The sequence below is a fragment of the Erpetoichthys calabaricus genome, chromosome 17 (genome assembly GCF_900747795.2).
Source record: "Erpetoichthys calabaricus chromosome 17, fErpCal1.3, whole genome shotgun sequence".
NCBI lineage: Eukaryota > Metazoa > Chordata > Cladistia > Polypteriformes > Polypteridae > Erpetoichthys > Erpetoichthys calabaricus.
This window is the reverse complement of record NC_041410.2, coordinates 79,557,101-79,584,244: the sequence shown is the minus strand read 5'-3', so window position 1 is coordinate 79,584,244 and position 27,144 is coordinate 79,557,101. Positions and strand designations below refer to the sequence as shown.

Here is a 27,144-nt window from a genome sequence, read left to right as displayed (position 1 = left end):
AATGCCCAGCCTGCCTCCTTGAACCTTCCTGGATTTGTAAAATACAATACAAATGTCCCAGAGCTTTGTCACAGCATACCTGTGACATTTCGCTGACATCCAGCCCCAAATATCTTTAGGATTATATACTAATTACTACAATACAGTTTGAATACATGGCCACCTCCTTGTTGATACAGTGGAATCTCTTGCGATTCACAAATGTGTGCTCATCCACACTTTGGACAATGATCTTTATGCATGTCATCAATCACAACAACTACTCCAGGAAAACCAATTACTTGCATAACTACAGGTTGCTTTAACATTACCTCACATGGAGATGATAAAATGTAGAAATCTGTGTATGACCTCATGCATTTGGTGCAAAGTTCAAAAAATGGTTGGTTGATACATAACCAAATCATCACTATTGCAAAGCTGCATTTTCCCTGTGGCCAAAACATATTACCAACACTTTCATTTTGAATGACAGCGCATGGCTTCTTTGCGTAGATGGAGTGACCACATGACATACAAGATTTGTCACTAATAGTCTTCCGCCTCTGTCAAATCTGTATCTTTTATGAGTTAACTGTTGTTTAGCATTTCCAAAACACTCCTCCTTTCCAAAAAATGTACGTGCTGATATCTGCCTGAATGCCATCTTCTGGCAGCTCCTAAAGAAGTTAGGACAGCTCAAAGGCGCACCTAAATCCTGGCTAGGTTAGTAGTTTCTTAAATTAATAAAGTCGATAAAGTACTATTACTCCTACTCCTAAGAGAAAAGGGCCACATTTACATCACTCCAACTTTTGAAACATTTTCCTACACTGAGATGCTTAACAAATATGGTCAACTCTTGACCACTGCATTTCTCTGAAACAGAGCATCAGAATTATGACCAGTAAGTGATTCTGCTCATGTCTTAAAACTGTTTGGATCTCCCTGATTAACAGTGCTTAAAAATATGACCTGATTGGTTCTGTTTTTTCTTTCATATCTTTCATCCTCCCTTCCTCTCTGGCACTCAAGTGTCTGACGCAAAGCCCACACAATGGCAGTATTCTCCCCCCAGAATGTAGCTGGAGATGTACACACCCTTAGAGAGGAAAAAGCTGGGTCCAGAAATTAGACCTTTTCAAGTAGCTCCAAAACGGCAATTCTGAAAAAAGGACTGTGGAAACTTCATAAGTGGGTATAAATGAGAAACTGGGGAATTGAAAACATGAAATGAGATGAGATGATGGTACTGCAAGACCTAACTAAAACACTGAGTAGAGCTTGCACAAGTTTTAAATTTAACGCTGCTGACAGGAACCCATAAATTCCCACCACACCATATGATGTCTTACTTGGCCATATTTGTATTTGACTCAATAAAGTCAACATCTCCAGATGTTTTGCGTTGAGCTAGTTTCCAAACAGGGGAGCGCCTCCAAGGTCCTACAAACGGTCCTCACAAAAACTCATTACAAAACCAAAGCCACTCATGGCATAAAACATTTTCTTCCTTGTCACTTAGGCTCTCTGCCCCGCGCCAATCCCTGTTTTTGCCAACCATCTCCTGTACCCGCCCTTCCAAACTCGCTTCCTGTGCTCCTCGACGAAAATACACACAAACGACTCCGTGGCGTAGGAAGGAGGCGGGTCGGCGCCACGCACGCACGTACGCACGCACGTACGGCGCCACGCAAGCTGACGGCGCTGTGTGGTCTCCATGGTGACGCAAGCTGTAGGCGGGGAGTGTGTCGTCAGTAGTTGTGTGTCAGTGTGTGTGAGAGAGAGGGGGGGGAAAGAGAGAGAGAGAGAGAGCGAGCGTGTATGCGCACCCCCCCTCCCAGCGTGGGCGGCCCCGTGGAGTGAAACATTAAACCGGAGTCGAGGAGGAGGCGAGGAGGGGGAGGAAGCTGAGTGGAGAGAGGTTGGAGTGCGGAGCCGCACAAACTGAGACACGGCTTGGAGAATGTCCGCAAGTCCGCAGTGAAGAGACACGGATCCGTGCCGTGCTGAGCCGAGCGGGGAGTACATCCCGGAGCGCGAGCCGACACGGACAGCCGAAGGAGAACGGAGCAAAGCGAGCAGCCAAGCGCCGCGCAGGGAGGGGGCAAACTTTCCAAGCGCTTACTCACTCTCAACACACGCGAAGAAAGGAAGGGATTAAGAAGAGAGACTTTCCCCAAAGATCCTGTCGACATGAAGACCCCGGGAGAAACAGGTTCGGTTTCTGTTTCATGTGTTTGTTTTGGTAAAAGAGCGAAACCAAAGACCCCTCCGCTCCTGGGTCAGGGCCGGGAGCTTCCAGTCTCCTCTTGGAGAGGAGGGAAAAGGAAGGAAGGAAAGAGGGAGGGAAAGGGGACCTAAACTCCTTCGACATATTCGAAGTGGGTCTCTTCGGCCACAGGGCTCAGATATATGGAGAGGTGTTAAACTATTTCGCTGAACGAACGGTTGCTGCCTGAGGCGCCTCAGTACAGGACCTGTTGAGCAGTCGGCCCGATCTGCTGGGTTTTTAAGTTTAATTGTTGCGTGGTTTACAGAGTGGGGTGCCTGGATATTTGAAGTGTTTTTTTTTTTTGTTGTTTTTTTTTGCTAAAGAGCAGGGGGGCGGACAAAAAAAAGTTTATAAAGAGCCATTTGAAGTCTTGCCCGAGAGGAGTGTGTCGCGCGTGGATCGTCCTGTAATTAAATCAGTAAATGATTTCCGGAAGTTGAACGTCCGAAGCGACGTGTGTGAAGTACGTCCAGGTCCACTCTGGTCTGGTCGGCGTGTATGGCTTTTTCTCTTAACTTTTTTTTTTTTTAAACTTCTTCCCTGTCTGATTGTCTGTGGGAGGCGATATAGAGAATCTCTCAACTCGTGAACCGGGGTGTACAAAGAAGCCTTCGCCAGTTAACTTTGTCGAGTCGGGCATGGGTCCGAAATCACAGCGCTGCTCTCAACCTAGATCCTGTGAAGCTGCCCCCCCCCCCCCCCTTTATCCCGCGGGCAGCAAGACCTGAAATGATTGCTTTTCATACAGAGATGAGGGATCAGCGTGTATGAGCAAATTCCTAATTATAGAGATAGTTGCAGACCTTGCTAAATGTGGAATTATACTGGTTAGACGAGGAGTGAGAGGTTTACCCACTAAAGTTTCCTGACCAAAGTCTGACGTCCTTCAGGGCTGCTCTTCTCTATTGATCAAGAAGCCCTTAAAACGAGCAGCTTTGATCACGTTGGGCCTGCCACGGAGGACCATTCAAGTTACTGGAGGGGGAGGGGGTGCCAAGGCACCCCGGCGCCCCCTTATCGCCCCCGCCCCAGTTCGGTCGGTCCTCGTCTGTTAACACTTAACCTGTTGGTTAAAGTTGAAAAACGGTGGTGGGGGGGCTTCCTAGAAATCTCGTGATTAACACAGTGCTTTTATCAGTCCGAGAAGGCGGAGAGATTTGGGAATGATTAAGAGAAGAAAGGAAAACCATTTGCATTGAATCGCTCTGCTGGGATATCGTGTCGGAAAGGGTCTTATGGCAGGGCTCCTTTGCCTTTCTCCGGCGCCATGTTTATTAGTTAACCCGATTCTGATTAACGATCTCTTCCCTCCTTTCTTTTTTTAAGATGATTGTAAGGTAGCATTGAACCTGAACCGCGGGAGGTAGGGGTCGCTTTGTTTTACAATGAAAGTGAAAGTGTGCTGTATCTTCACACATTGATTGCTGCTGTCTCCCTACTCCGGCGCCCCGCAGTCCGCCGGTCCTTGCGGCAACTTTTCAAAGTTAACTTGTTGGCAGTGCTTGGCGTGCCCGGCTGCGTTCCCTTTGTCTACGTTCTGTTGCGGACGTCGAGCTCTAGTGCGGGGATGCAGCGCGGCGCAACGATCGCCTCGTTTTAGCCGCGCAAAGCCTGTCGCGCCCAGGCCTCTAACTTTATTGTGTGTGTCTCGATTTTCTTTTTCGTCTCCCCTCCCCCTCCACAGAGTCTGGCCAGACTTTGTTGCACAGAGAAACTTTTTGTTTCCGAAAAACAACGTGGTGTTAAGGTGGACCAAGGGAGATAGCGGTGTGTCCCGGCTACTGCGTCCATTGATCAGATTAACATTAACCCGGGAAAATAGTAAAGGAATGTGTCGCGATCGGGGTGGTGGCTGTTTTAGTTGGTGTTGCGCTCTTTGCTCACGTGGGGGGCAAAGACAAGGGAGGCGGGCGGGTGGTCTTACGCGTAAAGCGTACATTAATATAAACAAGTCGCATCCATTTAGGAGACCATTAACTAGATAGCGGTCAAGGATGTTCGGTCGAGGTCGAGCAGTGGGCAGAATCATCTTTCTTTGGTTCTTATTTGAGTTACTCGAGGTCAATTCGCTTAAGTATATCCATCGAATACTGTCCGGGGTTTTGTCTATTTTTGTTTTGTTTGCTGAGCCTTATCAAAGCTCTGCGATTGCTATAACGTTGATTTTTTTTTTAAATTTCATATAGCATCTTTTACTGAATAGTTGATTACATTTTATTTTCAATCCTATTCAGAGATCCAAATTAGAATTTATACAAGGTCTTTATTGTGAATTTCCATTGGGATTAATAAAGTATCTATCTATCTATCTATCTATCTATCTATCTATCTATCTATCTATCTATCTATCTATTAACTTAAAATCAATGGGACGAGCCTACAGTTTTTGACCCAAAACCGGGTGATCTTCATGTAAATCGTAAATGTTCATAGGTGGCACAGTACAGCTAGAATCATATGGTAGTTACAGTAAGATCATAAACACAGAGCTGGTTTATGATGTAAAAGGTGACAAGCAGTCAAAGAAGTCCCACAGGTGGACCTAGGGTACTTCTAGATGCTATCGGTACAAACCTCTCATGCAGTTTTAGATTTGAAAAGCAAGATGAGTTCAGAGAACTTTGACACAGGGCACTTTGAACAACACTTTAACACCATCGTTGGCAGTTCAGTTAAGTGTTTTTCAGTCTTCATCCATTTTAGGATGGAAGTCAGTTTTTAATTTGGCACAATTCTTAAGGAGCAGCATGTCAAAGATAAACATTTGCCCATGTCTGACATGTAGCTTTTGTAACTGTTCCTGTGGCACCACACAGTTAAACATCCATCCTGCAGTCAGTGTACAAAGCACCTTTCATATTGCAAAGGACCGTTTTTTACAAGTACAAGTGATATAAATTGCGAAGCACTTTTCTTTTACTCTAGATTTTCAGCGTTCATAAATATATGCATAAAAACCTTATCTGTAGCACAAAACTGCAAGACAAAATGGTTCAGGCATGAAAACTTAGGATTTGTGAAGACTGAATGATAGTAGTAGTCTCACCTTTTAGCTGCTGTAAATATTAATGTTTGGATAGAGGGGCCATGTTGTTGTGTTGATTGTTGGCTTGAACAATAGCACAAAACCCTGTAAACATAGATGGATTGACAGTTGAGATCTGGTCAAAGTGGAATGCTAGGACAACTAGCAAAACCACTTCAAACAAAAATGAGATCACAGTCTTAAGATGCATTGGGAATATAGCATATCACTTTGACCTTTTTTAGCTGCTTGCTTTTCCTTTTCCCAGCACTTCTGCTGCTTTTGTTGTTGTGTCTTCCCAATAGTGCTACATTTTTGATAATCTAATGCACTGCTGTTATTGAGATCGTAAGTTTAATATGTGGATTGGATTAACTGGTAGGCACAACTGCTTTTTTTATATAACTGATAACGCTAGTTTAGTTGTTGGAAAGATTTTCCACCATGTGAAATGTTTTGTCTTGCTCTAGTGTGATCTTGTAATAAATAGTTTACAAGTGGGGGGGGGGGTCACTGTTTCTACATTGTTGTGAGTTGTGACCCTGGCTCTTCAGCCTTGTAGTTTTGTTAACCTGTTGGCACTGAGGTGTCTCAGCCCACCTTTTCTAAGCAATCACTCCGGCTCCACCTTAACTGGTCCTCTGCTCCTGGGCACTTCCCCATCAGGAATTTAAATGCCCCTTTCCAGTCCCACTTGCTGTTAAAACGTGTCCTGGTCTGTCAGCAAGACAGTCCTGCAAAACCCTCAATTACCAAAGAGATACCAACTTTGTGATTTGTGGGACTTTTGTGCCGCCTTCTATTTGTTAATGTCCCCCTCTCTCTAGTTATAGTAGTTTATATAATATGGTCTAGTGTGACAGGTTGATGTGAAACTTAGTTTTATGTAAAAAACGTTTTTTTCTTTGTTGTATTCCTGTAGGGATTTGGTTTACTTTTATTTGTATGTGTTTAATTTAAAGAATTTCAATTTGTGTTGATGTTTTTGCTGAATGTTCCCTACAATTATGTTGGGAAGCTGGGATGTTGTGGGCTTCAGAGGCTATCCGAGGAGCCCCATCCATTCCCCACAGTTCAGACACTCTTGTTTCTTAATACTGGCTATAAAATCCGGTGTGAACGTCCCACATACGTTTCTTCAGGTGTGCAGAGGTTTGCTGGAGAGGAAAGCTTTTTTCCTTTTTGCTCGAATAGGTTACTATTGCCTTAACCTGGGGGCCATTAAGATCATTCCCAGCTCGCACGTTACCCAGACATGGTTAGGTTCGGGTTCTACCTGAAGTTGCTAGTTTGGAGGTGGGAGTATTTTGATCCTGATTAGCCTCACTCAATGTTTTCAAGCATCTGCCTGGTGATAGGCAACATTTTCCCATAAGGAATTTCCGATATAGCCCAGGCTGCTCCAGCCAAGAGACCACAGAGCTTGCTTTTAGCTGAAGGCTTGTGGTTTTTGGAAAATTTGAGTAACCTCATTTGAGGTTTGTGCACACAGCATCTCTGTGGGTATGCAAGACGGGTGAGGATCCCAGACTGTTGAATAACTGGGGGCTGCCACACTGTAGTGGGTATGCTGGTGATGTCATGTTTTTTCGGGTGGTGGTGGTGGCGACTTACTATTTTAATCCAAACCCCTTCTAAAAAGAAATGAGTGGGTGTGTGTGTGTGTATGTTGGGGGATGGGTGATTGGATTTTTAAAGTGTGCCCGTCAGTGTGTTTAAAACCAGCCGTCTGAGAGCCTGACCATCGATCGGCTCTTAATGATGTAATGCTCCTAAGCTAGCACTCAGCTTTTTTTTTTTTTTTTAATGGTGTCTCGTTCAGTCTCAGCCCATGTGCAGCTGGCTGATTGTTAGCCTGGCATGTGTGAGCGTGTCTGTCCTTTCTCAAATAAATGCTTTGCCTTACTTTCGGGACTTTAGTGGAAGTAAATAAAAGTGGTTATGCTAACTTTGTAGATGTGTGCACTGGACAAGCTAAAAAACAGCTCGAATGTTGCCTGGTCTGGTGTGAGGCTTCAGAAAAGTTACATCATTTGTCCTTATGTAACCAGTCACCCTAGGTTAAATTCTCCAGCTGGGATTATGGAAAACCCAGCAGATCTGACAAGGTTAGGAGCACTCAACAAAAGTGAGGTGCTGACCCCCTTGTCTTATCGACTGCCACTGAACGTCAAATCCACATGCAGTTGAAAGTTGTGACTAAGTAATAATTGTCTTTATACCTACTCACCCCCTTTTTTTTATAATCTCTGGCTATCGTTTGTGAGAATACTTCATCCTATCCTTCTACGTAATCTGTTGATCCTTCTGATTAAAGCCATCCAATGCCTTATCACACCTTCTGTTTGCTGACACTCATATTTTACTCATATGTGGGGGTTTTGCAGGGAGGAACAATGTCCAAAAAAGTCCCTTTCATCTCTCCTTTAGTGCTTGGAGAAGCCGAGGGTGGTGTTACATAACAATCTTTTGGAGTTAATCAGCTTTGAAAGAGAGAGAGAGAGAGAGAGATTTAATGAAAGAGAGGATTGTATGCTGCTAGCTGTTTCTACTTCCAGGTCACTGCTGCATTGGGCTGGCAAGTGAGTTTGATGCACACTGGATTCCACAGGCCCGCATGTGCACCTAAATGACGTTTTAAATCTTAGGACGGTGATTGGCAGGGTGGATAGCGTTTCCAAGCTGATGCTGGAGGCGGTGATCTTCATGTGTTCACACAGTGCGTGCCCCATGCTAAAACTAAGACACTGGGTGGCAAATGTTCCTTGCCTCTTTTTCTTCTCCCAACTAGTGACACAACTTTCATGTGCCAAACTCTAGTACAGTCCTACCACATCTTTTACTTCTCCTTTTGGGTTCCCGTTCACTCGGTCCGGCCCAAGGGTAAGCAGCGTGATGAGTGCAAAGAAAAGGGGTCTTTTCCGGGCAGGAACCCGAAGTTATTCCGCCTTCCTGGTGTGCTCACAGTTTTAAAGGATTAATTGTCATTTACTTTCTCTGATTCTTCTGCGATCTGGGTTTTATTTTTAGTTCTGAAGCAGACCGGTTGCTAAGAGACTGGCTTCCAGAGACCAGAGAAGGGAGAGGGGGAGCAGAAGTGTGTTTGTGTCAACAGTTTGTTGTGAAGTCTGACCGATGCACAATCTCTGCCTTCTGAAAAGTGGTGCGAGTCGGTGCTACCCAAAGGTGTGTGTGTGTGTATAGCAGGAAAGGCATTGGTAGACATGTTGTATCATTTGGGTGAAGACCCTGTCTTCAGATTGGAAAGGAACAGCTTGTCCTTCCAGATTAAGCCTTCAGGTTTTAGGCTATTTTGAAAATGCCTGCTAGAGTGTGGGAATCATCGGACTATAAGACGGAGATCGATCTGTCTCATGTAACTTTGGCCCTCTGAGACTAGTGTGCAAGTTGTGCCTGGGTTCTTGAGCTCTGCTGTACTGGTGGCAAGCGTGGTATTACAGGTGCCTTGTGAATTAAATATACATTTATACATTTGGAGGCTCCACTCTTTCAGCTGTCCTTGCATGTGTTTTTTTCGTTTTGCTTTTGGGGCATGGCTAAACCTGCTCTACCTCCTTTCGGCAGCAGACATGCATGCCTGTGGTTTATACCTTCAGACACTGGCACCCTGCATCTTGTTCCTCTGAGGTTTTACTTGTCTGCTTTGACTTGAGCACCTTGTGTAAGTCTGGACTGCCCCAGTAGTAAAGGTAACCCAATTTCACACTTGATCCACTACGATGCAGCAATGTAAGTGACCCATTCTTTTCACTTCATACTATTTATCTTATTTTTTGTTTTAGGATTTGACATGGAATCCATTCAGTCTGTTGTGGAGGTGATGGATGGGTAGATTTAATAGGAGGGTGGTAGCAGTGGTTTGCCAGAGGGGATGGGGTTTTGTTCTGCTCTTTAAGTTCCTGTGGTAGAACATGGCTTATGCACTTTATTCAGAGCCTCTATTCAGACAGGAAGTGCGGGCTTTGGGATGTGGTTTTATACAACAATAGTGACTTCCTGCTGAGACCAGTTCAACTTGAAAATCCAGGAAGTCCTGCCCCTGCACCTGGGTGCACAGTTATGCTACAAACAGCTTGTCCGCTGTGCGGAACAAGCTGGCAGGCTGTAGCACATGACAGGTTTTTAATGCTGCTAGCGGAACCCAGCTCTTTATTTGATTGCTAATACGGGCAGAGTCCGGGTTTCTTACAAAGCTAGACTAGCCTCGTATATGCACGGTCCTACCGTGAACCCCTTGTGTCCTTGATGTTCACCTCAGGTTGAGCGACATGATATAGGCCTTGGAGCAGGCCTTTCTCAAAGGGGAGCTTGTAATAGCAGGTGATCTGCTAATGGTTCATTAAGAGTGTGATTGTTAACCAGAGGGATTGATGAGGTGGATGTGTCTGTTGGATTCAATTGAGAATTGAGAGTGTGAACAGTCATTGATATACTGAAGGAGGCCATGCTTTGTGCCACTTGGGTAGGTAGCTAGCTAGCTGCTGGAAGTCTTCTGTATGACTTGTCCTTCAGTCTTGGAGATGAAGGAGCAACGTCTATTCTTGCTAGAGCTGTGCATGCCTGGCATACAATGGGCTGTTACTATTTTTCTTGGTTATTTTTGACTTTCCAAGGTCAGCCACTCTTTAGTGCAAGAAGAGGTCTTGACGTAAGAGTGCTTTTCAGACAAAAGCCTCCGTGCTGGCCAGCTGAAGGAATTGTCTTCACTTCTGACCCATCTGTGTGGCAACTGATTCTGCCTGCAATTTTGTTAGAGAGGTGTCTGCATTAGATTCGGGGTTTATGTGTTGGATTGGATGTCGCATGGATGTTGGGATTTAAGGGGCTTCATATGAACTGGAAAGGTAATCTATTTAACTGACTCGTACTAAGTCTGCTTTCAAGAAAGGATGTCTTGTGCACACAGACTGCAGATGAATATTTCATTCAATCAGACCTGGTGCCTGTCAACTTGGTCTGTGAGATCAGATGCCCTGGATAGGATGTCTCTCACACTGCCCCAACTTAGCCCCACGTTGAAAGGTGCAAGGAATTTTTTTTTTTTTGGTTAGTGGAACATTTTGTCTCTTTTTGTATTCACTTTGAATTTACAAATATCTTTAATATTTTGTTGCCTTTTTGATTAAAGAAAGGGAAAAAAGACTGCAGCCCCACCAGAGACAGTTACCTCATCGCTTACTCTCTGGACAGACATTACCCATCACGCTTTTATCTAAATTTTTAATGAGCCCTGATTGGTCTGTTTAGGAGCTGTAATTGAGATTATAGGCTGTCCCAGAGGGTTAGCATTTCGACTTGCAATGAGGTCATTGAGGTCAAGGAGAGCTTCCCTTGTTTAATATGAAAAGTGTGGGCTCCTCTGCTGATTTTTAGCGCTTGACATAAAAGTTGCTAGGCTGCCACTTCTGAGACTGACTTACTGGGATGGTGGTGTTTGTTTCAGGTTATGATGATGATGATGTTCAGTAGGATGAAGGTTTGGTGATAGAAGCTTTTTTATCAGAAAGCTGTCATTTTAAGAAATGAATGGGTTGTGGGGTTTCCTTGCAGCGTGGGCAAGGACTCTGCCTCTGGAAAGAGTGACGCAGGTGTGTAAGGCACCTGTCAGTTTTGTGTACATTTCCGTGAGAAGAGGAGTAAGGGAGCCCACTCTGGGTGATCATACAGTTTTATTATTACGTTTCCTTCCTTTTAAATATTTGGAAAGTTGTTTTGGGGGTTTGGTCACCTTGGTGGATGTATGCGTTGCCCATATAACCTTAAAATGAATTTGGTTGTGACTGTCTTTTTTTCTGGATTGCACATATTTATATTTTAAAATAGTTTTTCCCCTCTCACTAATGTCTTTTTCTTTCTGACAGGGTTTGCATTCCCAGATTGGGCCTACAAACCAGAGTCAAGCCCAGGCTCAAGGCAAATCCAGCTGTGGCATTTCATTTTGGAGTTGCTGCGAAAGGAGGAGTACCATGATGTCATTGCATGGCAGGGCGATTATGGAGAGTTCGTCATCAAAGATCCTGACGAGGTGGCCCGTCTTTGGGGTGCAAGGAAGTGCAAGCCGCAGATGAACTATGACAAGCTCAGTCGAGCGCTCAGGTCAGATGTGACACATTAAACAGAGTGGCCACTGTTAAAAATGGTGTGATGTAGAACTTTGACTTTGTGTGTACAGTTAAATGACCAGCCATTCAGCGAGAAACCCACATTTTGCAGTCATCTTTTTAATCAGTGTGCAGAGTGTGCAATAGCACGGCTTTGTTCCCTGAATACTGGGCTATATATAGTGCCTGACTCTGCTGTGAATGCCCGCTGTGTTGGCCTGTCTCTCTTGAAGTGTGCCCTTTTTGTCTTCTTGGTCAAGTTGTAATAGCTCATACTTGGCATACTGCAGCTGGACTTCAACAAATCCTCATTGTGATGTTTACAAACAAGTAGTGTCCTCCATGTTGGTTTGGGGGGGCGGGGGTTTGACATGTCGCTGTAGCCTCAGTATATAGACTGAATATGGAGAGGGGGATGCATCTTCATGCAGATATGTAGTTTGCCAGTGTGGAATGCTGAAATGTTGGCTATGGAGCAGTTATGGCTATCTTCCTTGATGTTTCCAGAAGCCCTGCTTTCTTCATATATTTGGTGCTGAATGTCTCTTGCTAGAACTGGATGCTGCATTGCATGTGTATCCAGGGACGTGGGGGAGAAAAATGACTTGGCGTAAACTGGCTTCCCTGCTGACTTTGTTAGTTAGAATTCCTCAGTGAACCTGGGCCTTTTCAACTGATTGCTTTGATCTTTGTTCATCGGCTCTTCAAAGTACCTTTCCAGCATCACAGCTGCAAGATAGCTTAGCACCCAGAGCATAAATTGATTTATGGTTGAGAAGCCAGTTTGGACAACTTGCTCTTGTTCTCCAGAATAAATCTACAAGGTATTATTTTGAAACCAGTTTCACTATTTGAATCTCCCTGAATATTTTAAGTCCAGTGGAAGTCTAAGACACCGTCTTCAATATAGAAGCTGCACACCCCAAATTATCATTACGCCATAATCGGGCAACATTGATCAATTTCCCTTAAATGCTCTCTGAACGGGGCGGCACGGTGGCACAGTGGGTAGCACAGCTGCCTCGCAGTTGGGAGACCTGGGTTCGCTTCCCGGGTCCTCCCTGCGTGGAGTTTGCATGTTCTCCCCGTGTCTGCGTGAGTTTTCTCCGGGCGCTCCGGTTTCCTCCCACAGTCCAAAGACATGCAGGTTAGGTGGACTGGCAATTCTAAATTGGCCCTAGTGTGTGCTTGGTGTGTGGGTGTGTTTGTGTGTGTGTTCTGTGGTGGGATTGGTTCCTGCCTTGTGCCCTGTGTTGGCTGGGATTGGCTCCAGCAGACCCCCGTGACCCTGTGTTTGGATTCAGCGGATTGGAAAATGGATGGATGGATGCTCACTGATCTGTACTGGACAAGCCTTGTTTTATGTGTGTACCTCATTAAACTGAATCTTAGCATACCAAGTTAAATTAAATTTTTTTTTTTTTTTTTATCACAGGTATTACTACAACAAGCGGATCCTTCACAAGACCAAAGGAAAACGATTCACCTATAAATTCAACTTCAACAAGCTAGTTCTTGTCAACTACCCCTTCATTGACATGGGAAATGGAGGCAAGTACAGTACGACTGAGGCATAAATGGTCACTTCTTTTTGTTTTTTGTCTTGCTAGGCTTTTCATCTTTTTCTAATTGCATATTACTATCCATAACAAGTTAGTGAGTTGTCTTAAACCTGGTGTGAAAGTGCTGTGTTGAAATTCTGCTGGCAAAGCACACAGAGTTGTTGTTTCCACTTTTCTCAGGTTTGTCAAGGGCCTTCCCAGCAGGGAGCTTTAGTGCTGCTTGGGCTTAGTACAGCAAAGCAGAAGTGGGAACAGCAGAGCGATCATCCCCTGACAGTTCTGCTCTGCTGGGAGGGTTCTGTGTTTAACTAGTATCTCTTGCTGTCTGGTAGCCTGTAGTTTGGGTAGGAAGATGTACTGATGAAACTTGTTGTTTTGATGTAAGCTTGATCTAGTTGGCTCTGCAACTGTAAACTCTGTGCATACCAGCTTATGTTTGATGAACTCATGAAATGCTCTTGTGACTTCTCAGAGGTGTAGTAACCCTATTTCTGACTCTTGCAGGTAGTGGAGTGCCTCAAAGTGCTCCACCTGTGCCCTCTGGAGGACCTCACTTCAGATTTCCGCCCTCCACTCCTTCTGATGTGCTGTCTCCAAACGATGATTTGCGGAGTCCTAATGTCTTTTCTACTGTGGCACGGCGCATGGCACGAGGATCAGTGAGTGACTGCAGTGATGGCACCTCCGTCAACTCTGAAATTGATGAGGGGCTTGGTGGAGGTGGCGGGGGTGTTAGTGGTGCGGCCCCTGATGATCGAGGAAGAGAAATGTCTGCTCCCAGTGGATTTCGGGCTATCCCTCCTCTTCACCCACGACTGGCACCTGAATCCTTGTTCAGAGTTTACCCAGGTCATAGTCGGCCACATCGAGTACATCCGGATCCTCTCAGTCCGTTCCCTGTTTCACCATTACCTGGCCCTGGTGGGTCACTCCTTGCGCCTCAGCTTTCTCCAGCTTTGCCAATGACCCCGAGCCATGTGAACTACACTCCATCACCAACACTGAGTCCAATGTATAATAGCCATTTCTCTTTTAATCCTGAGGACATGAAGCGCTATCTGCAGGCGCATACTCAGAGTGTCTACAACTACCACCTCAGCCCACGGGCTTTCCTGCACTACCCCAACATCATTGTGCCTCAGCCTCAGCGACCTGACAAGGCCATTGGAGCCCAAGGACAGCACCAGCTGCATAGTCTACACAGCCAGCCTCAAGGTGGTCAGTTACCTGCTCCAGCTGAAGATCACCTCTCTCCGTTTAAGTTTAAGCTTCAGCCGCCACCCCTGGGTAAAAGAAATCGTGATCGTAATGGAAACAATTTACCAAGTGGCACCGTGGATGGTACAGCAAGCGATGCTAGCTCTGTGGGTGGTATAGTGTCCAGCTCATCAGCAGGGTCATTGAGTGGTGGCAGTGGCAGTGTTCCCCAGATAAAAGTAGAACCTATTTCAGACATTGAATCTGAGGAAGACGTAGAAGTAACAGACATAAGTGAGGATGAACTCTCACGAAATGGAGAGGAGGATGATTTTGGTGATGAGGATTTGGATGAAGATGTCTTTAAGACTCCTAATCTTCCTCTTCAGTGTGGGATGCAAATAACACAACAGGATGGGAGAATCCAAAACTCTCAGTTGCAAAACACCCAATCTTCTAGCCAAGCTGGAGGATGTAGTGTGAAGGTTAACAGTGGAATGTCTACAATGTCAGGCAAACCTGGACTGCCAAAATTGCCTAAGGTAGAGCCTGTGGAAATGGAGCTTCAGACAACCCCAGCGCTTTCCTTTGGAAGCATCCCTCAGAGTCCTGGAACACCAGCCGCTGCTGGCAATGCCAGTAAATGTATTCCCCTTAAACTGCGCTTCAAAAGACGATGGAGTGAAGATCAGAAAATGGAGGCCTGTGCTGAGGAACTGGATGACAAGAAGGTGAGGGCAGAAAAAGACAGCCCCCACCAAGAACTGGATGAGGCAATTCTGGCTGATGACAAGTATAACCGAACCCCCGAACCTAATCAGGAGGAAGAACTGGGCCCAGCCCGCAGAGTCACCACAGACTTGCATAGAGCTACTGCCCAACTAAGCCTAGAAAACAGGGATTCCTGATTTGCCTGGTGGCCTGCAAATTGCCCTTTTTGTAAAGGGTACACATGCATCAACGTGAACTGATTGCGCTGGGCTGGTGAATGGCATATTCTAGAGCAGTGCCAGTTGTAGAATAGAGCAAGCCCTGGTTTAACTTGTATCCTGAAATTTTTGATGGTTCTTTCAAAACATGCGTTTACCACAGTGTGTGCAGACCCTCTCTGGCCCAATCTAGCCTGGCCTGGTTACATTCATGCTCTACATCTGATTCCTCTGCTGGAGTGCTGTTTTTTTTCCCCCTTTCTTTCTTCGTGTGTGTGTGTGTGTTCCAAGCTTGCTTGTACTAAGCTCTGCTTTTGCTTTGCACACACTCGGCGACTCTGGTCCAAAGCTTCTCTAATATGTACGGCATTCATTCTCCAATGGATGATCCTGTTTTGACTCCTGTCTCTCTCTAGGCCTGGCTGGGTCCACCTCAGTTCTGCACCTGCACTTAACTTGTCAATCTGGTTTTCAGTACAGGGTACAGTCAGATGTGAACATATAGATGGAGGCACCCAGGTAATGTGTTTGAAAGGCAGTAATTAACATTTTTCTGAATGTTCCATCTTTCTGAGCCAGTCCAGGGCTTATTTTTTTTTAAGAAGGCATCTCCCTAGACATGGTTGGAGGGAGCAATTTTTAAATTATCGTCTACTTGCAGAAAACCCCCTGCCTAATGCTGCGATACATCCACCTAGTATCATCCATTTATGTTGTGGATGAGTGGACACACAGTGTCCAGTGGAACTTAGATGGTAAAGGGACTCAGATCATGGGGCGTCTCCCCAAACCTGCTCAGGACTTTTGTACTTATGATGCCTATGTTTTATAATCATGAAAGTCGATCTTCTAGAGTTTTCCCCCCTCCCCGCAACCCTATAATCTTGGCAAAGCAGCATGACGTTTATTAATTCTATTGTACCCTGACCCTTATCTCACACTGCTTGCCCCAAAAGCACTGGAGGGGTTTGTTTCACCCTTCTAGTTGGTGCCTTAAACTAACCAGACCAGCCTTCGGGATGCGGTAGGCCCTGTGGTCCCAGAACCCGGATTTATGACCAGCATTTTCAGAGGTGCCTGCACTTGGAATGCAGTCTCTGGCTCACTCTCCAAAAAAAAAGTCCTATTAAAACACTAATTGTGCACATTTTAGGCATCTTGTGTGTGTTGCTAGGCATTTGGTCAGCAACAGCCTCCATGGCAGACAGTGGACTCTTGCTTACAGACTACACCCAAGGGGGTCCTAAGGCTGAACATTGCTGTGCCTTGACTGGCTCTAGGCCAGGGGTGGTTAAATCCCAATCCTGCACAGCCATATTGGCTGCTGATTTTTATTCTAACCAAAACCACAATGAGAGGAGGTTGTCTTTAATTGAACTCCTTAAAGCAGACTCTGGACTCTCCAAACATTTTTAATACTATAAATGTGTATTGCACTCTGAATTGTTCAAAAGGTTTTTTTTTTTTTTAAAAAAAGGTGCAAATGACAATCTATTTGCTGTCCAAAATAGGAGACATTAACAGGGTTACCAGATGCTACCGTGCAGATTTCTCCCACCTTCTTTTCCACATGCCCCTTTGGGATGACACACACTATCTATACACGTCCAAAATCTTCAGGTAACTGTCCAGATTTAAAAAAAAAAAAAACATTTTAAAAGAGCAAAGCATACCTTGTGATGTACTTTTAGATGTGAAATATTAAGATAAGCAAGGAGTTCAGTTCATGACGAGATTCCTCCAATGAATGGGAATCAGAAACTGCAGCTAAGACAACAAAAGTGACTGCCCTGGTCTAAGATGCACCTAACACAACTGGATGGACATTTTAATTGAAAAGGAGGAAACGTTTATTCGACCCCCCCAGCCCAGTCACCTCAGTTTTAAAACTATTGAACCTGTTTTTTTTTTTTTTTTTAATCATGATAAAATATATCTATATATATTGAAATAATGGAGTTTTAAGCAAGTTTCCTCACAATGCAGGTTCAGCGGTGTGCTGTTAGTTTGGGGTGGGTGAATATTTTAAATAAAAAAAAACAAAAACACAATGAGAATTGTTTATCTGTTACTCGTATCCTTTTGATCGCTGCCTTAATCTCAGAGGGTTTATTTTATAACGCAAGTCTCTTGCCTTTCACATTATGTAATTGATTTTTGTCTCCGTCTTTGTCTCATTCTGTTTTTGTGTGTGTTTAAGTTGTTTTTAAATAGTAAATAATGGCCTTTATGGGGGTTTCTATTTCCCTTTGTCATTTTTGTCTTTTTTTGTGTTAATGGATTTATGCTCTGGGTATATGTTGTTGTTTTTATTTTTTTAAACAAAAGTAAAATATTTTGGGAATTTGAAGCTTCACCCAGAAGCCCATTTTGTCGGGCATTTCCAAATTGAAGTCTATTATTGTTAATAGCTGTAACATAACCTTGAGGTGACGCAACTATGCGTTTGTTTTATTTTTCGCCTTTTTGCCTTGTAATTAAATTGTAATCTGGGTCATTAAAATTGGTTTAAAAGCCCTGGCTTGAACAATGTGTGTTACTGTAGCCTGACGCTCCGGTCACGGCGTTACTGGATGTGACCCGACGGCGTGTTGGTTTGGTTTTTTTTTTTCCACGTGAAGGCAGGTGGAAGGGAGCGAAAGGTGGGGAGGCAGGAACACGAAAAGACTTGTTGAAGTTTGCTGCAAGTTTCCGTTTTGCAAGAACCTGAATCTCTACTAAGCGGTGCCTGTGGCCCCCGACGAAGGGGCGGAGTCGTCGGTGTGAGTCGCTTGACTGGCTCACCTGTAGCGGTTAAGAGCAGCAGCAGCAGCAGCTCGGCGCGCAGGGCGGGAGAAAGTGAGAGCGTCTGCCGCGGCCTTAACCTCATCCTGTCGCTCCGCCCCTGCACGCAACAGCACGCGCTTTCGTGGAATTCCCCGCCTCCGCCTGGATCCTGCTTTCTGAAAACTCACGAGGCGCACCGACCGCGAGCCTCGCAGCCTGCCACATCCGCCTCGCCTCGCTCTCCAAGTCCACGTGCTTCACATTCCGACCCTGTAACTTCTGTCGCGTCTTCGGCTTAAACCACGTCCGCAAAGACGAGGAACTCGTTCGGCGGCAAAGGCTGCCGGATCAGTGCCTGAACGGAAGCTGACCTGCAGCCCTCCTGATGACAACGCAGTGGAGCGGTATCAGCCTTAAGGCAACAGTGACACCTTATGGTAGCTCCGATGGCATGCAGTAGCACCCATGTTGGCTCTTACACAGCCGGAGCGATGGCCATCTTGGCTCTAATTGCGTCTTAGCGGCGACATTAACCTCCACGCGTTACTCCGCTTGTACACCGTAGACACGTTGTGTTGCATGAAAATGTGCATTTAGGCAGTATCAATTTAGGGGCACTGTGTGTATTTAGGGGGATTTGAAGATATCCGTATAAACACCTACGATTAGAGTGGGCGCTAGGTGGCAGCAAGGGACCGCGATGCTTGCCGTTTCTGTTGGCCGCCTTCTCGAATTGGCTTAGTCCGGGTCACAGGCCTTCCCTCTGGGTGTAGAGCTTTCCCTTGCTTGTGTCAGGTTTTATGGTGTTCAACATTATTCAGGACTGTGTATTGTTTCTTTTAGTTAGTTAGTTGGGTAGTTCAGCATTGTGATGTTTTTTTTTTTGTTCTTTATTTCGCCTTAACAAATTCCTAATACAAGAAATTGTATAAGTTTTCGCATACCCCTTGGGGTCAAAGTGCAGGGTCAGCCATTGTACAGCGCCCCTGGAGCAATTACAGGTTAAGGGTCTTGCTCAAGGGCCCAGTAGAGTGGGATCTCTTATAGATAGATAGATAGATAGATACTTAAGTATCTATTGGCAGTGATGAGGATTCGAACCGGCAACCTTCAGGCTACCAGCACAGATCCTTAGCCTCAGAGCCACCACCCCACATTTTATATTCGACCATCTCAAGAAGGCCCCAAACGTTTTCAAGGACTGCTTAATGTTCGTACAGAGCTTTGGTTCCTTTCTTTTTCTCCCATTATTTCTACGGAGACTTTTGTTTGTGCTCAGAGACATCCAGTTTGAGCCAAGTGACAACTCTTAGCTGGTCCTGGAAGAGTCATTGGGCCCCTAAGATTGCTGATGCCAGTGTTCCAAGTTGATATACGTAAGTGGCACAACTCTCCGGTTGAGATTTATTAATTGAATCAGGGGGCAGGTGTCACCCTTGGGGATTCAAATGCTGCCCTACACTAACATTTGATTGATGGGCTTGCGGATGGGTTGAGGTTTGAGGAATGCTGATACACGCGCTAACAGTGCTGTTTGAACTGGAGGATTGGTACTCTGTAAGGGTGAGTAGAAGCCCCCTTCAACCTTTGACAGGCACCCAGTACTGAGTTTGTCCCTCCTTTGTTTTATGCAGCCAGGACTGGCTCAGGTCCCTCCTACCCTGATCTTCATTTATTAGATCCTCCATCCATTCATTTTATAACGCACTACGCCAAGGATTACCTATTTGGCTGAGTTCACTGTGGTGGCCAAAGACTTTCATAGATGGAGGGACATTTTGGACAAAATTAAATAAATACAGTAGATAGTACTGTGAAATGTAAGTATAATTAATTAAAGGTGTAATACAATAAGATATTTTTGTTGCTCATTTCTTTATGTAGTTAATTACTTTATTTATTTATTTCAGTGACATGTGCACGACATGAAATAAACCCTGAAATCAAACTGTCTCTATCGCTCATCAAAGTTGAGAGGGTGGGTTCTAGCAGGGAATGGATTTTGATTGGATAAACCTTCGGCCATCAAGAGTCACATCCATAGCAGACACTTCAGATGCAGAGTTTCTTGAATTAAAGTAGCCACTTTGCACAAATGACTCGGACCCAATGCGTACAGTGACAACTTCTGAGCGTGCGCTAGAGCCACAGGTGCATATGTTCACTCTGCAGATGATTCACCAATCAAAAAACAGTACTCACTAGGGCCTGCCCACCCAACTTTGACGAGTGAAAGTGACAGTTTTCGCTTTGTTGTAAATTTCATGTTGCATTCATGTCACTGAAATAAATGAAGAAAAAAATTAAAGAAAGAAGCAACCAAACATATTTTGTGACGTATTTATTCACACTCGCAATTCTTCTATTTTTTTATTTACTGTTACCTTTTACAGTACTTTTGTTTGTGTATTTAAATTAGTCTGAAACATCCCCCCATGTTCATATTCTGAGTAGGCTAAAGATTAGATGGGAGATCAAACCTGCTCTAACTTAACAATGGGATCCTTGCTTCACATGGCCTTTTTTAATTTATTGTTTCTGATGTGAGATAGATGACTTTTTCACATTAATGGGCTTTTTTTTTTTAGTCTTTTATTACAAGTCAAACATTGAGTTTCTGAAACAATTCTATAAAGGATCGACAGCAGAAACAATTATTAAAGTGCTCAAACCCATGCACTTATCAGAAGTAGTGTTCTGCAATGCCTACACCTGGAACAGTGGGTTCACAATGAGAAGCACCCCTTAGTGTGCCATCAGTTCACCTCAGGGTACTCTTAACCTGGCAATGTGTGGGCTGTGGGGAAGAAAACCGTTCTACAAAGAAAATGTGGTCTTGTGATTCAAACACAAAAAGCCTGTGTTGATTATTTCTAAGAAGTTTACATAATTATTATTTTTTGTTTTATTTTGGTCTCTGCAAGTATAGGTAGAGGGTGGCACGGTGGCACAGTGAGTAGCGCTGCTGCCTCGCAGTTGGGAGATCTGGGGACCTGGGTTCGCTTCCCCTGCGTGGAGTTTGCATGTTCTCCCCATGTCTGTGTGGGTTTCCTCCCACAGTCCAAAGACATGCTGGTTAGGTGGATTGGCGATTCTAAATTGGCCCGGGTGTGTGCTTGGTGTGTGGGTGTGTTTGTGTGTGTCCTGCGGTGGGTTGGCACCCTGCCCGGGATTGGTTCCTGCCTTGTGCCCTGTGTTGGCTGGGATTGGCTCCAGCAGTCCCCCGTGACCCTGTGTTCGGATTCAGCGGGTTGGAAAATGGATGGATGGAAGTATAGGTAGAGCAATAGAATTACTCGTACTGTTCTGTCACTGCCTGCACCTTTGGCTGCAGTGGCCTTTCAAAGCGGAGTGTGCCCACCCTTGAGCTTATCTGTCTCTTATGAAATGCCCGATTTATTGCTGAGTCAGATTTGTCAAGAAGGGCTTCTGCTCTGCTGCTAGATGCACTGGAGTCTCCATTGTGGTAAACACTTCCACTCACCCATAACACAGTTGCTGCTGTCTTAATATCTGGATATCTTCCAATATTTTAGTAGTAAGAGAAATGTTAAGGAGGAAGTAATTATAATAATACAGTGGACCCTTGACTTATGAACTCAATTCGTTCGCAAGGGCTGGTTGTAACTCAAGTTGGTTGTACGTCAAGACTATTTTTCCCATAAGAAATAATGGAAATGCTCTTAATGTTTTCCGAACCTCCCGCAGCAACACTTGCTTAACTTTTTTTTAATAAAAAAGGGTTGTATAATGTGCATAATTTACCAAAAACACCAATAATTTTTCTAATGTACTAACCAAAAAGTTATAAAAAGAGCCTAGCCTACCAGAAACAACAATTTCATACTGTTCTCACCATTTAAGTTGACATCTTTGGCTTGCAGGAAGGAAGGAGGAGGAGAATGAAATGGAAGGTGGTTATTGTTTGGAAGGAGCCTCCTTATACAAATCTTTTTTTTGTAAAATTGTCAAGATGGTGGATTTCGACATGCTGTACATATTAGCGAGATCGGTCACGCAAACGCCACTCTCATATTTCCACACAATTTCCTTCTTCGTTTCGATTGTGATCGCTTTCTTTACCTTCATTACCTTCTCTTCCTTCCTTAGCAATTCACGAAATAAATTATATAAATCACTGCACTGACCGAAATTACGTCCACAAACACATGCATCTGGGCTCCGACTGATGCTTAGAAACGTTCTCGGCTGTTTGTTTACAATCGCAGAAACGGATACACGTGACCGCATACGGGTCGTAACGCAAGATGTTGGTCATAATTCAAAACAAAAATTTTGGTCGTAAACCAAGTTGTTCGCATGTCTGGCTGGTCATATATCAAGGGTCGACTGTACATTTTATTTATATAGCATCTTTTCCCTGCTCAAGTGAAGTATATTAGGAACAGTAATGGTGAAATTAAGTACACATAATCTGAAAGCACTCTTAATGACTATTTTTTGGAATTGTTTACCTGTGAAGAAGCTGATAACCACTCAGTAGCCACAGGGACTATTGAGGAGGTGCCTGGTCATTGGAGGTAACAGGGAAGTGCTACTAGGAACAGGATTAAAAAGGCTGAAATCAAAAAAATCCCTTTTGGAGGTTAGTGAATATATATAAATATAAAACCCTTATCACAGAAATTACTACACACGGGGGGGGGTTCCTAAAGACTGGAAGCTATCAAATGCTGTCCCATTATATAAAATAAAAGTGATCAGGTCAATCCAAGGAACTGTAGACTAGGAAACTTATCATGCGTCACGGATAAATGAATGGAAGTGTTTATTAAAGAAAACATTGAGCAATATACAGTGCCCTCCATAATGTTTGGGGACAAAGACACATTTCATATTGATTTCCTCCCCTGCTCCACAGTTTAGAATTACAAATCAAACACTACAGATACGATTAAGGTGTACACTGCAGACTTTCATTTAAGGGTATTTGCATACATTTCTGTCACACCGTGTAGGATTGGGATGGGCGTACATATAGAAAAAGTGTTAATTTATCATTTCTACATGGTATTGGACACCTGGAAGGGGCACCACAGAGCCAGTCCAGAATCTCCTAATCTAACTTGTATGTCTTTAAACACTGATGTCCCCAGAGGAAACCTCACCCAGGCAATGACCAGGGGTGTGATTTGAATCCAAGAGGCAGCAGTGCTAATCCTTGTGCCACCGTGCTAGCTTCAGGCAGAATGGAATATTCTAATTGAAAAAATACTAGCATTCTAATTAAAACAGCACATAAAAACGGTACTTTCCTGCTCTTCTCTCAACCCAAGTTCCACTCTTAATTCATGAGCTGAGCTCGGTGACATCCATGATTATGTTGTCCTGATCTGCAGAGATAGAAAAAAGAAATTATGGTGAACAAACACAGACAAAATCCAAGGAAACACTAGAATGCTGGGCACGAACCAAAGGGCACGGTGTGTGCTTTTGAGTGGGAAGATGAAGTCCTTTTGTGAGCAAAGTGTAAGCAGGACAACAAAGATGTCACCAGTTAGTAAAGTGCATGAAAGAGACGGCGTGCAATGGAATGAATTTGGACTTTCAGTTCTTTGAAATTAAAAATGTCAGGGTAGGAACTGTTATTTAGTAAAAACAGACTTGTTCAAGGCTCTCTCCCTCTCTCTCTATATATAATCATCCAAGATTTGGTTAAAGAAATATGTAAAAAACACAATTTTTACCTTGCACTTAGGGTTATGTTTCTCGTGCTGCAGTGGCTTCCATTTATATGTGTACAGTTCCTTGCATAAAGAGCTTTTCACATTTTAACTTCTTCATTGAAACTCAAATTATTTAATAAACAGGCCGATATATCCATGCCAGTCCACTGTGCACACATCTGTAGCAGGCCTGTCTGCACTCATTCTGCCCTTATAATCACACAAGACAGAACAACCCATCCCAGTATCTAAAGTGGGCTATAAGTGCATCCGGAAAGTATTCACAGCGCATCACTTTTTCCACATTTTGTTATGTTACAGCCTTATTCCAAAATGGATTAAATTCATTTTTTTCCTCAGAATTCTACACACAACACCCCATAATGACAACGTGAAAAAAGTTTACTTGAGGTTTTTGCAAATTTATTAAAAATAAAAAAACTGAGAAAGCACATGTACATAAGTATTCACAGCCTTTGCCATGAAGCTCGAAATTGAGCTCAGGTGCATCCTGTTTCCCCTGATCATCCTTGAGATGTTTCTGCAGCTTAATTGGAGTCCACCTGTGGTAAATTCAGTTGACTGGACATGATTTGGAAAGGCACACACCTGTCTATAGAAGGTCCCACAGTTGACAGTTCATGTCAGAGCACAAACCAAGCATGAAGTCAAAGGAATTGTCTGTAGACCTCCGAGACAGGATTGTCTCGAGGTACAAATCTGGGGAAGGTTACAGAAAAATTTCTGCTGCTTTGAAGGTCCCAATGAGCACAGTGGCCTCCATCATCCATAAGTGGAAGAAGTTCGAAACCACCAGGACTCTTCCTAGAGCTGGCCGGCCATCTAAACTGAGCGATCGGGGGAGAAGGGCCTTAGTCAGGGAGGTGACCAAGAACCCGATGGTCACTCTGTCAGAGCTCCAGAGCTCCTCTGTGGAGAAAGGAGAACCTTCCAGAAGGACAACCATCTCTGCAGCAATCCACCAATCAGGCCTGTATGGTAGAGTGGCCAGACGGAAGCCACTCCTTAGTAAAAGGCACATGGCAGCCCGCCTGGAGTTTGCCAAAAGGCACCTGAAGGACTCTCAGACCATGAGAAAGAAAATTCTCTGGTCTGATGAGACAAAGATTGAACTCTTTGGTGTGAATGCCAGGCATCATGTTTGGAGGAAACCAGGCACCGCTCATCAGCAGGCCAATACCATCCCTACAGTGAAGCATGGTGGTGGCAGCATCATGCTGTGGGGATGTTTTTCAGTGGCAGGGACTGGGAGACTAGTCAGGATAAAGGGAAAGATGACTGCAGCAATGTACAGAGACATTCTGGATGAAAACCTGCTCCAGAGAGCTCTTGACCACAGACTGGGGCGACGGTTCATCTTTCAGCAGGACAACGACCCTAAGCACACAGCCAAGATATCAAAGGAGTGGCTTCAGGACAACTCTGTGAATGTCCTTGAGTGGCCCAGCCAGAGACCAGACTTGAATCTGATTGAACATCTCTGGAGAGATCTTAAAATGGCTGTGCACCGACGCTTCCCATCCAACCTGATGGAGCTTGAGAGGTGCTGCAAAGAGGCATGGGCGAAACTGGCCAAGGATAGGTGTGCCAAGCTTGTGGCATCATATTCAAAAAGACTTGAGGCTGTAATTGCTGCCAAAGGTGCATCGACAAAGTATTGAGCAAAGGCTGTGAATACTTATGGACATGGGATTTCTCAGTTTTTTTATTTTTAATAAATTTGCAAAAACCTCAAGTAAACTTTTTTCACGTTGTCATTATGGGGTGTTGTGTGTAGAATTCTGAGGAAAAAAGTGAATTTAATCCATTTTGGAATAAGGCTGTAACATAACAAAATGTGGAAAAAGTGATGCGCTGTGAATACTTTCCGGATGCACTGTATGTGCTCCCCCCTCCATCCATCTGTTCATTTTGTGGATCTTCTATTTCTGTTCTGGGTTTGTGGAGATACAAAGCTTTTTCAGGAAGCAACAGGAGCAAAGTAGGAACCAAACATGGAAGGGATGGCAAGTCCAGTGTCATGCCCACTCTCCCTCACCTATATGCAGTGGGCCACTTTAGGTCATTCTAGCGCCACGTCTTTGAAAGATGGACACCAGGAGAATGTGCAATGTCTGTGCAGACAGGCCTAGGAATCGAGGATTCTGGAGCTGCAGTGCCAACTGCTACATGTCATCCAGGAACACTTGGTGGGCGTAGTGTCCACATTTGGCGGTGTCTTGTTTGCATGAGCAGAAATATTGTTGTGGTGAGTATTGCCATGTGTCTAAGTGTATTTGGAGATTGTATATGATTGTTGGCCATTGCGAAAAGTTAAATATGACGTCTGCGGTGGGTTGGCACCCTGCCTGGGATTGTTTCCTGCCTTGTGCCCTGTGTTGGCTGGGATTGGCTCCAGCAGACCCCGGTGACTCTGTGTTAGGATATATGACGTGCCAAAGTCTACATTGAGTAAATATTTTTATTTTAATATATGAAACTACAAAGTGTTCAGTATGTGCCATTTTGGATGCACAAATTTTTGATATAAAATGTGATGTCCAGCAGCTGTTACAGTCCCGTCAATAACAAGATAGACATCCATCATTCCGACTGTCTTCTAGACCTAATTCATCCTGACAACATTCCTGCTTGAATGAATGATCTACACAGGTGTGTGGAGGCTGGAGCCCATGCCAGCAGCAGTGGGTTCAAAGCAGAAGCCAGCTTTCCAGTCCCAAATGGGCGGTTGTGGGCACAAGACTTTGACTTGCCAATTGAGCTAACTTGCATATCTCTGGGAATGTGGGAGGAAAACCAGACTACAGATGTATAGGAACTTTAAATGATTCCTTTTGTGTTGTTACAAAGCGAAGGGGGATTTCAGTTACAGAGACACTCGCTCGTTCGCTCACACTGGGCCAATCTGTAGTCATCAATTAAATGACCATCTTTGGAATATGGGATGAAAACCAAAATTCCAAAAGGAAAGAATTGCAGACATGGGGAGAATGAACAGACATCACACAGGGCGAGCGGCTCAAACCGTGCTGCTCCAAATAAGCCTGTGCCACCAGGCCCCTTAACATTTACAGAGTGGTGCTTTTTCACTACAGGACCAAGTAGGCATCGTTTTTACTGGTGCGACTCTATTGTGCCAGCTGGATTTTAAATTATGATTTCCTAACCCTAAAATAAACCGGCCTACCTCCATAGCACACTGGCTTGCCAAACATAAAAGTCCCAAATTCCTGGACAGTTAATGGCGGGTGTATTTTATCCCTCAGTCTGTAGGCTACAGCCGAGCTGGGGTTCATAAAAAGCCCGATTCTTCTTATTGCACTTTTCTTTCTGATGTCAAGTGTTACGATTTAGGAAATCTTGATTGCTAAACTAGTAGGGGCAGATCAAGAGGACAAAGTGACACTCCGAGCTCTCTGATTTGGAGATGAGTTTATCGAAGCCCTCTAGGGATCTCTTTACATAATGAAAGGTTGAACTGCTTTGTGTGAATGTTCTGCCCTCGAGTGGATCGCTTTACGTTAGCAAGGCAGTCACTAATGTGACCTCTGAACTCGCAGGGAATTTGAAGTCACTTTATC

The 27,144-nt window shown here is 44.4% G+C and overlaps 1 protein-coding gene across 2 annotated transcripts; it reads left to right on the top strand.

Moving 5' to 3' along the window:
- Nucleotides 1-1,805: 1,805 nt before the first annotated feature.
- erfl3 (Ets2 repressor factor like 3) lies at nucleotides 1,806-17,135 on the top strand. 2 transcript variants are annotated; one of them, XM_051920897.1, is made up of 4 exons: nucleotides 1,806-2,197; nucleotides 11,162-11,396; nucleotides 12,837-12,956; nucleotides 13,472-17,135. In XM_051920897.1, the coding sequence occupies exons 1-4, from the start codon at nucleotides 2,176-2,178 to the stop codon at nucleotides 15,066-15,068; spliced, it is 1,974 nt and encodes a 657-aa protein (XP_051776857.1). In that variant the 5' UTR covers nucleotides 1,806-2,175; the 3' UTR covers nucleotides 15,069-17,135. The 2 variants fall into 2 exon arrangements, with proteins under 2 accessions (XP_051776857.1, XP_028679701.1); XM_028823868.2 differs by having other exon boundaries at nucleotides 1,807-2,197; nucleotides 12,837-12,952; nucleotides 13,468-17,135.
- The last annotated feature ends 10,009 nt before the right edge of the window (nucleotides 17,136-27,144 follow it).

Excerpts from the sequence above, each read along its gene's own strand:
- erfl3 (XM_051920897.1), top strand. The coding sequence starts at position 2,176 with ATGAAGACCCCGGGAGAAACAG. Across the intron at positions 2,198-11,161 it reads GAAGACCCCGGGAGAAACAG|GGTTTGCATTCCCAGATTGG; the intron begins GTTCGGTTTCTG and ends TCTTTCTGACAG. Across the intron at positions 12,957-13,471 it reads GACATGGGAAATGGAGGCAA|TGGAGTGCCTCAAAGTGCTC; the intron begins GTACAGTACGAC and ends TCTTGCAGGTAG.